This window comes from Hippoglossus stenolepis, chromosome 21, assembly GCF_022539355.2.
Source record: "Hippoglossus stenolepis isolate QCI-W04-F060 chromosome 21, HSTE1.2, whole genome shotgun sequence".
Classification (NCBI taxonomy): domain Eukaryota; kingdom Metazoa; phylum Chordata; class Actinopteri; order Pleuronectiformes; family Pleuronectidae; genus Hippoglossus; species Hippoglossus stenolepis.
Genome location: NC_061503.1, coordinates 13372574 through 13387946, shown reverse-complemented (window position 1 = coordinate 13387946; position 15373 = coordinate 13372574). Strand labels below are relative to the sequence as shown.

Genomic DNA, 15373 nt, shown 5'->3' with positions numbered 1-15373 from the left:
ATCTGTTTTTATGTGATGTTGAAGTTTATTCCAACCCCTGTGTTCTTTTGTCAAATAACATGGACAGTTTCATGGCAGTCGTTCATCTCGTCCGCAAAGGAGGTTGTGTTTTCGTTCCGTCTGTTATTTTGCAGGATTTAGAAGCTTCTGAACGGATTTCCACAGAACTTGGAAGGATTTGGTTTATGTCAAGAAAAACCCTATTAAATTGTGGTGCGGATCCGGTCACTTCTTTCCCCCGCTCTCTACTTTTTTTCAAAGTTTTCATTGACTTCTCAAAGAATAATTAATGGATCTCAATTAAAAAAGTTGCCGATCCAAATAGAAAACCAAATCTAGAATATTTCAATTTGGTGTCATAAAGGGAGGAGTTATGCAAGTTTGGATTTGAAAATAATAAATATGCCCATCACTGGTATATTTTTTAAAAAGTAGTTTTTTTATTTTTATTATAAATCATTCACATCTGAACAATATTTAAATGTGCAAAATGTACAATTTTCACGTGACTCGCTGTGTGAACAGAGTGAAGCTCAGCGCAGTAGCGTGATGTGACCTCAATAACTCACGAACCCTGTGCACTGGTGACTGAACATGGAAGGAAGCAGACTTAGAAAGTGCACGGATAACTGGTGCTGTGTGAAACAAAGGACTCTGGGTAATGCGTGTCCAAATCTCATTAATCCCTCTTGGGGAGCAACCACGTAGTCTTGAAATTACGAATGCAGCCAAACATTCAAATCTCTTCAGTCACTGATGTGGATCCTGTGGTTTGCTTCTCAGTCACATCTCCACTTGGAGTTTGGCGGAGCACATGGCCTCCCCCAGCTTGTTGCTGGCCCTGCACACATAAACCCCGGAGTCAGACGGCTCCAGATCGTCCAGAACCAGAGAACAGAGCCCGTCTTCGTTTTGCTCCATGGTCACTCTGCTGGACTCGCACACCGGCTTCTCATTCAGGAGCCACTTCACCTCCGGCTGTGGGTAACCTAAGAATGACACAATGAGCTGTAGAATCACAGACATAAGAACAGACCACTGGACAGGGAATAAAATAAAAATATACCAACATCAAACTACTGAACTGGTTGTATAAAAGGTAGAAGGTACCAAAACAACAAACAAGCAGTTTAGGTCTCGTTCCATTACAGTCAAAGCTTTTCAGAGGCATTGTTCTGTTTGCCGTTGGCACTTCTATAAAGTGGCAGGGCATGATTTAATGAAGTGCATCACTCTACCGTTGACGAGGCATCTCAGCTGAGCAGTTGCTCCTTTAGCAAGTGTGGTGTCCCTCAGGGCCTGCTGGAAGCAAGGTTCACTCTGAAGCTGCTTATCCAGCGACTGGATGGCCTCCTCAGCCTCCTGGCTCCATACTGGCTCTGGATGAGACGGAGGAGGATGATGAGGATGAATAAAACAGAAATTGATCACAAAAGGGTAAACTTGAAGTGACAATCTGAGACTGAGTCATCTGCCATATGTATGTAGCTCTAGGAAATTGGAGGGGGCAGTGTGTGTGTGAATCTATTTATCGGTCTCACCCTCAGAGGCGCTGCCAGGAGAGTCTGGCCTGTTGGAGAGGTTAGCCATCCGCTGCAGGGCCAAAACAGCCTTGCCAGTTTTCTAGAAGTTTTAAAGGACAAATCGCACTGGATGACAAACTACATTCACATCCCAGCTCCAGGCCTGTGCAGCACAATGGCTTTAAAAGGTCGTCATCAGGGAAGCTCTGATAAGAAAATTATACATCCGACCGACGCTGGACTAAAACCACTTTTTCTGTTACCTTCCACTTGCGCTTGGCCAGGAAACGTCTCATCTTTTCCTTCTTGAGGGATTTGGTGGGTCTGCAGCTCAGAGGGGTGAAAGAGACCATCCAGGGGTGGACGAGGGCCTCGGTACATGACAACCTACATCTGCAGAGCGAGAAGCACAGGCTGTCAAATTGCTGCCAGCAGCCTCCTGACTGTCCAGAACTTGGTTTGTAAATGTTCCTGCAAATGCTAGGAAATGTCACGAGGAGCAAAAAATGCTGAATGTCTGACAGAAGTAGAAAGTTTCGAACTGTCTGCGAACATCACGTGTACTTGTGGGACAGTTAAACACTGCTAGGATCAAATAGGAACCAGACCAACCTCCGGTCTTTCTTCAGCAGGGAGCTGATGAAGTCTTTGGCGTCGTCGGAGATGTCCTCAAAACTTTCCTGATCAAACTCGTAGCTGGCGGCAGCCACGAGGGAAAAGGTCTCGGCATCGCTGTTCCCCTGGAAGGGAGATTCTCCACTGAGCCTACCACACAAAACAGTGATGGTCTGTAAATAGGATGTTTCTAGCCTTGATGAAAACACACACCAAGGAAACTTCAGCACATGACATACATCTTATCTTATGGTGAAAAAGAAACTTCCTGGAAAGTGCCATGGTGTCTTCTTATGTTTATTTCTGGTACACACCAATACTGGAAATGTTCTTTGGTGAGAAATGCAGTGTTGCAATGAAATAAAAATAATTGTTGTCATGTTACTGCCAAGTTTGTTTGAGAATATGTACATTACTATGTTTAGCATTTTAATACCATGTGCAATATTACTTACGTATTACTTTCTCCCATTATCATTGCTTTTGCCACTAAATTTAGTATAAGTTATGTCTTTTATTTCTGTTGATATTTCAAAAAGGCACTGGTTCTGGTTTATATTTTCACTTATACACTTTATATTTACTTTACTTTTTATTCTTAATACTCTATCGACTCTATTGTACTGTTACTGTAATCTTGGAGCAAGTTTCTTATAAAAAGAACCATTATACTAATGTAATGTTATGGGCGACTTGGGAAATGCCAAAAAGTCACCAGGAGATGGCACCAAATCTGTGTTTGTAGAGATACAGTGTTTGAGATTTTTAATATTATTATATATACACACACACACCGGATTAAAAATGAAGGAATTCAAGTCAGTAATATATTTGTTACTTTTAACTACCTTCATCATTGTGACATATGAAGGCAAATTGTTGAATAAAGATCAAAGTATTAAGATGTATGGTGGGTTCTTGTTCCTCCTTCCATTCTTTCCTGAGCTGGTTACTGTGACTTTATGTCGAGTTATGTCAAAATAACACACGGTACAAGAACTGTCCGCCGCCGTTCAGCTTACAAGATGTAGCAGATGACTCCGATGCTCCACATGTCCGTCTCCAGGCCCACGGGCTCGTAGTTGATCACCTCTGGGGCCGCGAACTCGGGCGTGCCGTGCATCACCATCAGAGGTTTACCGTCCTCTAAAGAGCAGGAGGAGAGGGAAAAAACATGCTCACGTATACAGACTGTTGCCCTCGATGTTTTTGCATTGGCTTGTTTGCATTAGCCTATTTACAGTTGGCCCTAGCCTTCTCTAAATAGACCACCCAGTGTGGAGCTGTTGCATCTGGAATGTCACATTATTTCAGCCTGAATCAGCAGCACATGCTTTCAGCTGAGCTAATAGAGATATAGTTGCCCGTTTAAGGAGTTGTTATGATCTAATGGACATTGTAAAACAAGTAGGAATTCAGAAAACACCCCTCAATGTTATGTTTGCAAGGTTTAAATACGCTCAACTCTGCAGTTGGGACAATATAAAAAATATAATTGTAACAATTATAATATCATTAAGTATTTTATTACTCATTCTGCACACAGCTTATGGCTGCAGGTTTGGCTGCAAAAGCACCAACTGTTCCCAACACACAAACAGGCCTTATCAGGATCTTTGCCATTTCCTGATTCGTTGTATTCTTTTTCGAGATCACACAGCCATCAGATGACAAACACGTCCCCAGTGAGCAACTGCAAATCCTGTTTTCCAGAGAACTACCCCTCCTCCTAAAAAACAACAACGGTCCCGTCAAACTCACCCAGTTGACTTGCTAGGCCGAAGTCGATGATCTTGATCCGCGTGCCGCTGGTGTCCACGCACACGATGTTCTCCGGCTTGAGGTCGAGGTGCACGATGTTCTTCTTGTGCACGTACTGCATGCCCTCCAGGATCTGCTGCATGTAGCTGACGCTGGCCGGCTCCGTGTGCTCGAAGTTGTCGTCCACGATGCGTTCGAAGAGCTCGCCGCCTGCAATGCTGGGCAGAGGGATTATAACATGACATTCAGGTCTGCGCATCAAAGAAAAAAACAGTCAGCTCATTTGTAATGTGAACTTTCTTTATTAAAAATGTGTTATCTTATTTTTGTCCCAGTAAAAACAGCTTCAATCTTTTATCAAACCAGAATTGCCACCCTGCAGTTGGATGCCTGCCAGCCAGTAAAGTTTCAGTCTATATACTCCTATGAGGTCACTGTGACCTTTGACCGCCGAAATCAAAATCCGTTCATCTTTGAGTCCGAGTGAACATTTGCAGCAAGTTCAAAGAAATCCCCTCAAGGTGTTTTTTCAGAACTGTTGCCTTCACAAGATCAATAACGTGTTTTGTGGAGTCACAGCGACTCTGACCTTCGACCGCCAAATTCTAATCAGTCCTTGAGTTCGAGTGAACTTTGAAACAGATTTAAAGAAATTCCCACAAGACGTTCCTGAGCTGAAAAGATTCCCCATCAACTGAAAATCTTATTTCCATTAAATCATTCTGAAATGTAAATATAATCCTTAATCCAAATGTTAATCTAAAAAAATTAACGAATCCATCAAATTTGAATATGCTCTTTATACATCGTCCCATAGGTTTGCTGGGATGTTATGGTCCGACTGGTTTCAAGCGCAATCTTTTTTGTCCCAGTGAATCTCATGTTAACACCATAGAAACCTTAATGGCGTGATACCAGTGATTCCCCCCACGCTGCCTGCTTGCCTTCAGTAGAAGATACCGTGGTTGCATCTTTCTGTGTCACAACTTTTAGTGTTACTTACTACTCCAGGACCATGACCAGCTCGGAGCGCGTGTCGTACGCAGCCAGACACTGGACCAGCTTCGGGTGGTGGAGACAGTTCATCAGCTCAATTTCCTTGCGGGCCGCCGTCTTTTCCTTGGAAGTCCGCCCTCGGTAGAACTTCCCCGCAAACGCATCACCGGTCTCTTTATGGGACAACCGGAACACCTGGCCATACTTCCCACTGGATTTTGTTTTTACATCCAAAGCAAATAAGAGGAACAGTAAGTTGTTGTTTCAGTGGTTTTCAATCGGACAACTTGAAGGATTTTATCCATCTATGAATGCCATGGATCGGTGCTTACCATCCCAGGATTTCATGCACGTTGTAGTGGTCCCCGACCTTGTGTTTTGTGTCTACGGTCACTGTGACGTACGGCTTCGGCTCCTCCTCTTTCTTTTCCTCTTGAGACACAGAATAGAAAAAAAGTCAGCACATTTCTCATGACGCAGATCACAAAAATGTCTGCCTCCGAAAGGTCACCACTCACTCGCCGTCGCCATCTTGATACAGTCGGACTCCTGGCTCGGTTCACTCACTCCCGCCGAGTTGTAGGCCCGGACGCGGAAGCGGTACTGGCCCAGAGGCTCCAGGCCCGAGCGGATGTGGTAGGACGTGTTCTTGCAGCGGCTCCATGCTTCGGTCCAGCCGGCGGGCTTGTCCGGGCCCTCGTCTAGGACCTCCACGATGTAACCCAACACGGCCGTGCCGCCGTCGTAGCTGGGGCCAGTCCAGGACAGGACCAGGGACTGAGTGGACAGCTTGGAGGTGACAGGGTGGGATGCTGGTGGGTCGGGTCGGTCTGAGGGAACATGGACACAAGATATTAGATTTAGAAGTGGCTAATTCCCAATTCATAGTTCTCCTCTCTTATTTCAGTGATTTCTTGTTCAGATCATTTTACATAAGTGCAACAGGAAATATCAAAAAGCATCTTTCCTTCGTGTCCAGTATCTGAAGATGCATTTAGAGAAGATTAAATACCAGAGTTGCATCATTTGAAATCACAGAGGTAGACGTGAAAGACAACTCACCGACGACACCGAGGGAGACCGTGTGCTGTGCGGAGCCTTTTCGGTTTCGTACGATCACGGTGTACGAGCCTGAGTCGTCTGCACAGGCCTGAGAGATCTCCATACTGCTCTGGGTCTTATTGCTCCTGACAGACACCCTCGGCCCCCTGACTAGAACCTGAAGAACAAGATGAGTGGAAGATGGTGGTTTTCAAAGCCTGAAAGCAAACAAACTGATGTGAAGGTGCAGCCACTGGGACTCGTATCACTCTTACTTTGTCTCTGTTGTAAATCCAGCAGCAGGCCACAGGGACCGAGCAGCTCCTGAACTCACAGTGTAGCCGGGCCTGCTCTCCTAACCGAGTCTCCACCTGCTCAGGTGGGTCAAGAAACTCCACAGGAGGTCCTGAGGGGAATCAAAAGGCAGTAAACTGTTACTTGATTTGGTCTCTAACTGGACGTGTTGTCCTCTGCTCCCCTTTTCTCAGTGGAGACTTTTGTTTGAAGGTAGAAATCTCTGTGGAGACTGAAGGAGGAGGTGGATTTACAGGTGTGTGCTGTGGTAGGAGGGGGGGTTTAAGAAGAATCTAACCAATCACATGTGAGCAATCATGTTCGGTTGCAGCGGCAAATAATGCAATCAACTAAAGAGCCAGTTTCTCTGCCAAATAGTTGCTGCAATCCGAAATGTTTGTCTGTAGACTGTGACAGTAATGAGTTGAATTTAACATTTTATTCAGATTGCTGCTTCCCTTTTCTTTTTTAACAGCATACTTCATGTTAATTAAATTATTTTCACAGCTTAACAAGGTGTGACATCCTCTGCCCTAAACCCTCAACACGAGCAGTGGCTGCATCTACTCTCTGGAGCATCTTACCAAATCATATCAGAACCACTCAGACCCTAGAAACATTTAAATCATCGATTTAGACCAACTTCTTCTCACTTATTTTAAAGTTTGAGAAACTTGATTTCATTGGTTATCGTGCAATAGTTTCATTCTTACTTATCTATGATGTTTAACTTTTTATTTCTTAAATTTTCTGTTTATTCTCTGTTTTTAAATGTGCTTTTAGATTATTTTATTTATATTTTAGGCCTTTTCACCACATTGGTCAGCAGTGGTTGATTTAAACTATGCTATAAAAATAAACTCTGACAAAAGTTTACTAAATTGTAAGAGGAAAAGAAAAGAGAGTGAGTTTGTGGGTGTGTATCAATACAAAGATGTTTTTTTTTTTATCAAGCTCAACTAACTCTTGCTTTTTCTTTTCTCTGTGTTTTACCTTTTGAAGCTGGGACCGACTTGGTGTTTTCACGTGACGCGACCTTGACCTCACTGTGCAGCTTGTGGTTGCTTGTTCTGGGGATTTCCTTTGTCGTTGGTCCTGTATCAAACAGAGTGAAACGTGTTTTACTGCACGCAGATCGATTCAATGCGTTTCATTCACGTGCACGTATGTTGACTCCATGCTTTACCTGTGATGTGTAACGCAGCGCTGCTTGACCGTTTCCCAGCAGCGTTCTCCGCTGTGCACGTATATGTCCCAGCATTTCCACGTGAACACCGATTCAGAACCATAACGGCGACACTATTCTTGAAGGAAGTGCCACTTGAATGCATCTTCTCACCTACATGACAAGATGGATACACACATATTGTAACAGGGGTTGATTACAATCATTCATTTGCGGTTAATGGCCTTTTCTGGGTAGGATCATCAGTCACTTACCATTGTGTAGCCAGGAAATGCTCAGGGGCTGACTTCCTGTGATAACACCTTGAAATGTAGCATCGCTTCCTTCACAGACCGCACAGTCCTGGAGAGGCTCTTTGAAGTGAGGTGATGAGGGGGCCTGCACTCGAGTCTGTCTCGCATCTTAACAAGAGATTAGGAGTCAAGGACAATGGATTAGGTTTTCAAACATGCTTCACTTGATTGCAAACTGTGTCCGCCGGTGTTTCCTCTCAACCGGTGACCCATCAGGATGGGCCACGGATGAAAATCTTGAGCTGATGTTTCAATAGAAGGACATTAGGAGGTTTTCACTGATGTACGCTTGTTGCAAATGTTCACGTCGTCTGATATCAGCTCCGCCAAAAGAGGTTGTTTTCACCCGTCCCTTCGTCTGGTGGTTGGTTTGTTTGTGAACAAGATTACACGAAGATAATTGGACGGATTTCCATGGAACTTGGCGGAAGGATGCAGTGCGGGCCAGGAAAGAGCCCATTAAATTTCTATGCAGATCCGGATCAGGGGGCAGATCCAGGATTTTTTCACATTGCGAAATCGGGCGTTTGAATTTAAGGGAAGTGTCGGGCCTTGGTGGGGGGGTGCACTCTGCTGGCCAGTACAAATAGGAAACTCTAGACTGATGTGGATGTTTGATATTTGTCTGTTTTACCTTCAGGTTCTCTCGGCTCATTTGTCCCCTGTGGTTGTACAGTTAGGGGCAATGTGACATGTTTTCCCACCGCATGTGTGTTTGCACAGCAGGATAAGCAATGGGTGGTCCCCCCAGTGTGTGGTGGAATGTTGTGTGTGTGTGTGTGGGGGGGGGGGCAGTTGTTACTCATGTGTCGGGGACTTAAATCTATCTACATAGTCACATTATGGGGACTTGTCTTCCTTATAAGGACAAAAGACAAGTCCCTATGATGTAAATAAATTAATTTAAAGTGAAGACGTGTGTGTGTGTGTGTGTGTGTGTGTGTGTGTGTGTGTGTGTGTGTGTGTGTGTGTGTGTGTGTGTGTGTGTGTGTGGCAAGTTGCATGTCACCCCTACCACATTTACATAACTACAAAAACAGCCCATTTCACAATAACATGGTTATTTACAAATGCTGCACCCTTGGCTTTTACTTTAACAAGTCTTGAACTGGCCTCAGGTGAGTTAAGCTTGTTTCACATGTGCAATCAAACAGATTCCATTATTCCTGGATTTACCCAAAGGACTTTGCACTGTCTTCATGCAACAGGTTCAAGTTGAACGAGCTCAAAGTAAAACCCTGACACACCCACAGTGGATTGCATTGGGACAAATGTTTAAAATACTTTTCAAGTGTTTACCTGTTGCAGACGAGACTCCCAGTTTGTTGTTTCCCAGCAGCTTCTTGTGTGTGGTATCCAGTCCGTTCTCTTCCCCTTTCTTCTCCACGCACACGGGTCTGGCTTGAGGCTTGAGGGCCAGTCGGAAAGTGGACACATAGGTCTTTGGCTTCTGTCCGTCCTTGTCCATCCTGCAGCAGAAGTGATGAACAGACATGTGTTTCACTCTGTCACTCCTCACTCAGACCCCCTATCTCTCTGTTGGCTGTGGTTTCCTTTCACACTGCATGTAAGCATAGGGTGAAGCAAACATGTTGCATCGCTCGCCCCGTCTCTGTTCACACATCCTCTCAGACGTGAACAGGAGGAGCCTCTGCTTTCAGACGGCCCCTGGAATCCCTACCCACTCTTAGCCCCACAGTTTACAGGGGAAAAAAGACCATTTTATCAGAAAGGCAAATGAACAACACACATGTTCAGCCCCCACTGTTCCTCTGGACTGAGAACAGAGGGACAGACACACGCACACGAGATATATTAAGCAAGAGAAGGAAATGTGTGGGAAGACAAAACATTCAAGCTGAAGACAAAAGAAACAAACACTACAGAAGAATCGAAACGCATGTTTTACCTGAAGCCCCTCCTCATAAAGATTGTTTCCCTTTCTCAGAATGCAATCACAGTTTCCCTCCGTCAACTTCTTCTCAGCATTTTATTTCTCGTAAACAGCTCTTCCCTGTAAACACTTGGCACACTGCAGGTCCAGCCTCGGTGCTGCAGTCACCTCAGGAATCAAGAAGAGCCAGTAGGGCAGCTTTTTCATGTGAGCGTTTACTCTGCGGCGCGACTCTCAACAAGTAGATGGAGACGATAGAAGCTACTATTTTAAACCGTGGACATCCGGGGTGGTGTTTCTTTGAATGAAAGTGGAGAGGTGGGATCCTGTGACCACAAACAGTGAAGCTCCACCTGTAAACAAGACACCTTTTATTCTGTTGATATGGAAATGGATACAGCTACTGGTTGGGTGTGTCTCCGAGCTGTGCTTTCATTTGTCTTTTGTTGGATTGTTGCTGCAGACGGAGTGGTTTTTTATCTTGTACATATTCAAAGTCGATGAAGACAGTTAATTGGCCTTTAGGGGTTTTTTTCAACAGTTTCCGTGAAGATCTGGAACGATCTCAGATTCTCTCATTTCACTTGGAGCGCCTGAAGAAAAGATTTAGTCTCTATGTGCATTTTTTCTAAATGTTACTCCATGTACCTGCAAACTGTAAATGTACATTGATTTTGGCATAAACCATTACTCTACCCTAACCCTCTTACAAAAACACCAAATACCACAACGCTTCAACAACACCAATAATGATTTGATAATATTTATTTTCTAAATGGTTCCCCTCAAAGAAATGAGTGTTTTCGCTGTGGTTTCAAATGGACACGTGTCAGTGCAAGAATGTAAGGAAACTATTAGTCTACAGGGGCTGGTATCAATAAGCAGGACCATATGTGTGGGAGGCACATCATTTACTTTAGGCTGCAAACATGTCCCCTGGTACAAGCAGCACGCTGATTGATGGAGCAGACATGGACGAGAGCTTAACTCTTTACTGACGGACGGACTCACGCTGTCCCACTTCTGATGTTATGTTATGTCACAAATATTCCAATATTAACCTTATTAAGACAAAAGTCTGAATAAGACCATGTAAACAGAATTTTTCCTTTTTCATCATCTTATTCAGAATAAAGTCAACTATTGGTGTCCATATAGTCAATGTTTACATATATGTGAATTATTAAATGAATAAAAATGGTTTAACACCGATGAACGACAGTAACTACAGACAGTTTAAGTCTGTGTACAGCACTCTAAATCTATATATAGCCTATCTACGCACAATATCTGTTCCTGTTTATTCAGCGTTCTTATCTATTTAATCTACAATCTACAAAGTAATTCATCATTTCAAATACTTGATTATAGCATTTCTAAGGTTACCACACAAAATCTCATAGTTTCTCCTTCAGAATGATTAGATATTTTTACTGCTACATTTGTGTGATACAACCAATTCAATTCCTTTATTTAGGCTCCAAAACATCCCAGGAAACTTAAAAAGTGGGAAGCTAGCAGCTTTAGCTTTGGCTAGACTGTCTCGTCAGAGTGTCAACACTGCAGTTGATTTTATTTATTTACCTGGGAAATTTTATTGCACATTCTCATTGCTGAATCTGGTTTCAACTCTGAATCAGCCTGACTCACTGTTTTGCCCAAATACAAACTAATCTTAGTTTGTGATTATGACCAGCTGAGTTTCGTTGCTTTTTTCTCTAAAATGAAAAAATATATTTTTTCCCCTACCCTAATCGTGTGATATAACGTTGTAACTAAGCTGTTAACGTCAAAATGGATTTATCAATTACAGGAACCTCACCATAGCACCTTAGCTTGCACGACAGCGGTTGTTGCAGTTTGTTTTTCACAAACTCTTGGTCTTAATTAATTGTTTTTCCAAATATGTGGTTTGTGCCAATAGGATTTGACTGTTTCTTTTCTTTAACTGATATTCGTAGTTCTGAAATGTGTAAAGATAAATCAAAGTACATAAAAGCCCCCATGAGACATTCCCCATGGGAGACATTGACTGATAACCGAGATCCAGCTTTGGCAAATCCTCCTGAAAGAGTCATATAAGGAAAAGTAATATCACTGAAAATGCTTTAGTGCATTAGTTTGCCCTATATGGAGCTTCCAATATGGATCATGCATATTATACTAAGAGGTTTCATTTTAATGGTCTCAATGCCCCCCATCTTTCCTCAGAAATGATCCTTATCAGACGGAAAGCAACAGTACAGGCCTCAAGGAATTCAAAACAGGAAAAGCAAAGAGTGGGAAGGACAATGTTCTCCGTCTGTGACATAACACGCCAACTATGGTAATCGTTTTACTTCTGGTTCGCATTAAGTCTGTCAAAGCAAAGCTCTGTGTGAAGTCTTTTCCTGCCTGTTCCCACAAGCCCTTTCAAACAAATCCAGACGCCATCACTTCATGAAAACGACATGGACACGGGTCAAATATTTAAAAAAGCATGTTTTTAGCTTTAAAGTGATTGTGCAGTTTTCAGAAAGGATATTTCAAACTGGACCAACCTGCTGTTGAACACCTCACACTGCAGAAATGATACGTCCAGATTTGACGGCCGCAAAGGAGATGGTCCGATCAAGACTAGTGGAGTCCCCCAAATCCCTCTGGTGAACTGAATGTGAGAAGAGCACTTTTAAAATGGATGTTCTTCTTTATCTCCGCAGCCTGAATTTCGTTTCAGGCAAATGAGAACAAACAAATTAGAAGAGTCAGCAATGAGCAGAAGAAGGACAACCCCTTACATCTGTCATGTAAAAGTCTTCTCTGGTCATAGACACCTTTTGGGGGGGGATTCAAATCTGTTTTCTGTTTCCTTATCTTCCCTTTAAGTTTCCTTATCTTCCCTTTAAATGTCCAAAGAGCCCACTGTGATTCAGGGGTTTAGTGACGACAGACTAAATTAGAGAAAACAGTGTCTGAAATCAAAAAGAACGGTGGTTTCTTCTCAGCCTGGATTCTGGCTTAAGCTCCAAGAAAGCGGGGAGAAGAAAAACTCTGAGGAGATGGAAGCAGAAGCTGTGGTGCAGCTGGAGGCCTCGGCCCTTTTCCAGCCCGTGGAAGTGGCATCAGTTTTCCTGCAGCTGATTCTGATCCATATGTTGGTGGAGAAGCTCTTTGGGGAAGAGTTTGGTCTTCAAAAGGAGGGAAGAAGCCCCGAAGGAAGCTCCGGTGGTGAAACAGCTACCACCCATTCTGAGACTGAGACAGAGAAGCAATCTTTTATGAAAATTCTCTCATTATTTTGCAGTTTGTTTATAGAATATTTTAGAGAGACAGGCTAATGTGTGATTTAATGGTACTTCATCTGTTTGAATAGCAGTTCAGCACCTGTAAAGATACAGTAACGGCGACTTGAATAAAGTTAATCAGAATTAATTTGATAAAGTGTCAGCAAATTAGTTTGCTACCAACCTTTTTATCGAATGCTTACAGAAGAGGAGAAGTGCAAAAGAATAAACAGCACAGTTTTTAAGAACTAATTCAATCACTTGTTTTAGAAAAAAAGGAGTTTGGAGATTAATGTGTAAAAATATCCCACACATAAATGGTAATAACCTTAAAATCATGATGAGGCTAAACAAAGAGACATGTTGCAAAAGGTTGGATTAATCATTATTAATGGTTTTTGATTGATATCACACTTAGCCCAAAAAAATGTCAAACCTAAACCTAACTCTACATCCCTCCCACGGCACAGTTTGTTAAATAACTGCTCGGAGGAAGTACAGGAAGTCTGCTGTAACTGTAATCCTTCATTTGTCTGACACCGCGACTGCGAGTGAAGAAATAAAAGCAGAGACGGAGGCAGTGAAAGGAATTCATAGCCTAATTTGAAAGAGAATCCTTTTTTCTTTCAAACGGTATCAAACATATTCATATGAGACGGTCTCAGGGGTCTCGGTGGTTGGGCCGAGTAATGGGAGCAGTATCGAATATGGAAGAGGATCAAGTCTGACTCTCGGCCAAAGGAAACAGCGAGGGGTCCCGGGCGGTGAAAATGAATAATTGGAAAAGTCCCAATTACTAACTAGTGTGGATTTTTAAAAAAGGGTTACCCACCTGCACAGAATGAATGAATGTATAACCCAGACTTCTTTTTAGTTTGGAGAAAACTTTTTAGAAAACTGTGACTGGTATTGAGCAATATTTGTTTTGCTATAGTTCATCTTCAGGAGGATGCTCAGGATGTCAGTATTTTGATTCTGGAGATTGCGTCCTAGATATCTGTAAGGGTAATATTTTGTAACTCCAATTAAACTAATTAAAATGTGATTTTTTTTAATAGATGTTCGTATAATCAATGGTAATTCAGACATTTAAAAAGAGAGTAAGAAGAGGATGACATGAATGACAATGAGGTCTGTCTCGTCCTCTTTGCCCCAGGTTGTTAAATCCAGAATTAATTAGAATTTACTCAGAGGGAAAAAACCAAAGAACCTTTTGACCAGACTCCCTGTTCCTTTGCTGCCAGTAACTTACAACCTTTCCTTCCTGTTACAGGTTTCAGCCGAGGTTTGCTCGTGTCTGGACGAAACTAAAACTTGAACAAACATCAGAAGTACCTAAAATAACGAAACCACATACTTAAGAATGTGTACTTTGAATTTTTAGCTTGTTTCATGTCCCATCCACTAGATGGAGGAGGCAGGATTTATGACCTATACCACAACCAGCCACCAGGGGTTGATCAAGATGCTTTGGCTTCACTTTTGGGGAGCTGTCATGTCGTCCATCTTTATGCAACATTCCATTACGCCTCTTGAGTTTGGAAATTACAGACCCCCGAGTCAGAAGCTGAAACTGGAACGCCCCCTCACGTCGGAATGTGGACTTGGAACGTCGAATGGAACCTCATCACCCCCGACTCCCAAATCAACAATGGCCCCTGACACATTCTTACAGACTTGTTAAGATCATTGACATCTGAGCTCTTACACTTTGAATCTGATTCATTGAACATTGAACCGTGGAAGCTGCTCTTCCTGCAGCTAGTGGTTTTTTTTGTATTTGTTTGTTTTTTGCTTATTGTTTGTATTCCTGAGTTGTTTGAACATTTCAACCTGACTATGTTTATTCCCCCTGAGCCATTTGTACATTGCCGACAGAGCTCAACACACTGCAAATGAGGAAAACAAGTGCAAATAGACAAAACAACTTCATCAAATTGACAACACATGCGCTGCAAAACAGACACAACACATGCAAATACAGAAACACGCTACATATTGCAAAAACAACACCGGAAATGGGACCCAGAAAGGAGATGAACCTGGCTCTAGTTCAATGCTTTGTGAATTTATTGACGTCTGCTACTCGTCAGTGGTGATGGAACTTCACAAATCATTCAACTACAGCGAGGTGCATCACTTTTTTGGGTCCCCTGGAAACATTTCTGTTGTCGTTTCAGCAATTTATAGCGCGTTTCTGTGTTTGCATGAGTTGTGACTTTTTTTTGCAGCGCATGTGTCGTCTAATTGACTTTCACGTGTCCTTTCTATTTGCATGTGTTTTCTTCATTTGCAGTGCGTTGATCTCTCTCGGCCTGAAAATGGGAATTTATCAACTATTTTACATTTTAGAAAAACAAAATACAGATACTAGAGAACAACGGTAGAGATTTTGTATTAAAATGAGTCATACTCACACTGGATACTGTTCTAAACACGTCCTTTAAAGAGTGGCTCTCAAACACGGAGCTAATCACGCTCCACACGGCCATTTAAGTACCAAACTA

General features: G+C 42.7%; 1 protein-coding gene across 3 annotated transcripts; it reads right to left on the bottom strand.

Annotated features, from left to right (window-relative positions):
• Window positions 1-447: 447 nt before the first annotated feature.
• LOC118100289 (myosin light chain kinase, smooth muscle) lies at window positions 448-15373 on the bottom strand. 3 transcript variants are annotated; one of them, XM_035145215.2, is made up of 18 exons: window positions 15284-15373; window positions 12144-12250; window positions 9009-9178; window positions 7671-7817; window positions 7417-7569; window positions 7224-7325; window positions 6212-6342; window positions 5958-6114; window positions 5414-5725; window positions 5228-5327; window positions 4903-5106; window positions 3900-4117; window positions 3161-3284; window positions 2136-2288; window positions 1787-1916; window positions 1542-1623; window positions 1239-1379; window positions 448-989 (listed from the first exon to the last, which is right to left on the bottom strand). In XM_035145215.2, the coding sequence occupies exons 1-18, from the start codon at window positions 15356-15358 to the stop codon at window positions 784-786; spliced, it is 2712 nt and encodes a 903-aa protein (XP_035001106.2). In that variant the 5' UTR covers window positions 15359-15373; the 3' UTR covers window positions 448-783. The 3 variants fall into 3 exon arrangements, with proteins under 3 accessions (XP_035001106.2, XP_035001109.2, XP_035001108.2); XM_035145218.2 differs by lacking the exon at window positions 12144-12250 and having other exon boundaries at window positions 450-989; window positions 15284-15353; XM_035145217.2 differs by lacking the exons at window positions 12144-12250; window positions 15284-15373 and adding an exon at window positions 9619-9825 and having other exon boundaries at window positions 450-989.

Bases quoted from the DNA above. Each gene is read 5' to 3' on its own strand.
- LOC118100289 (XM_035145215.2), bottom strand. From the start codon at position 15,358: ATGGCCGTGTGGAGCGTGATTAGCTCCGTGTTTGAGAGCCACTCTTTA. The intron at 7,818-9,008 runs GTAAACACTTGA...TCTCTTGTTAAG, and splicing joins GGGAGTCTCGTCTGCAACAG to ATGCGAGACAGACTCGAGTG. The intron at 6,115-6,211 runs GTAAGAGTGATA...CTTGTTCTTCAG, and splicing joins GGATTTACAACAGAGACAAA to GTTCTAGTCAGGGGGCCGAG.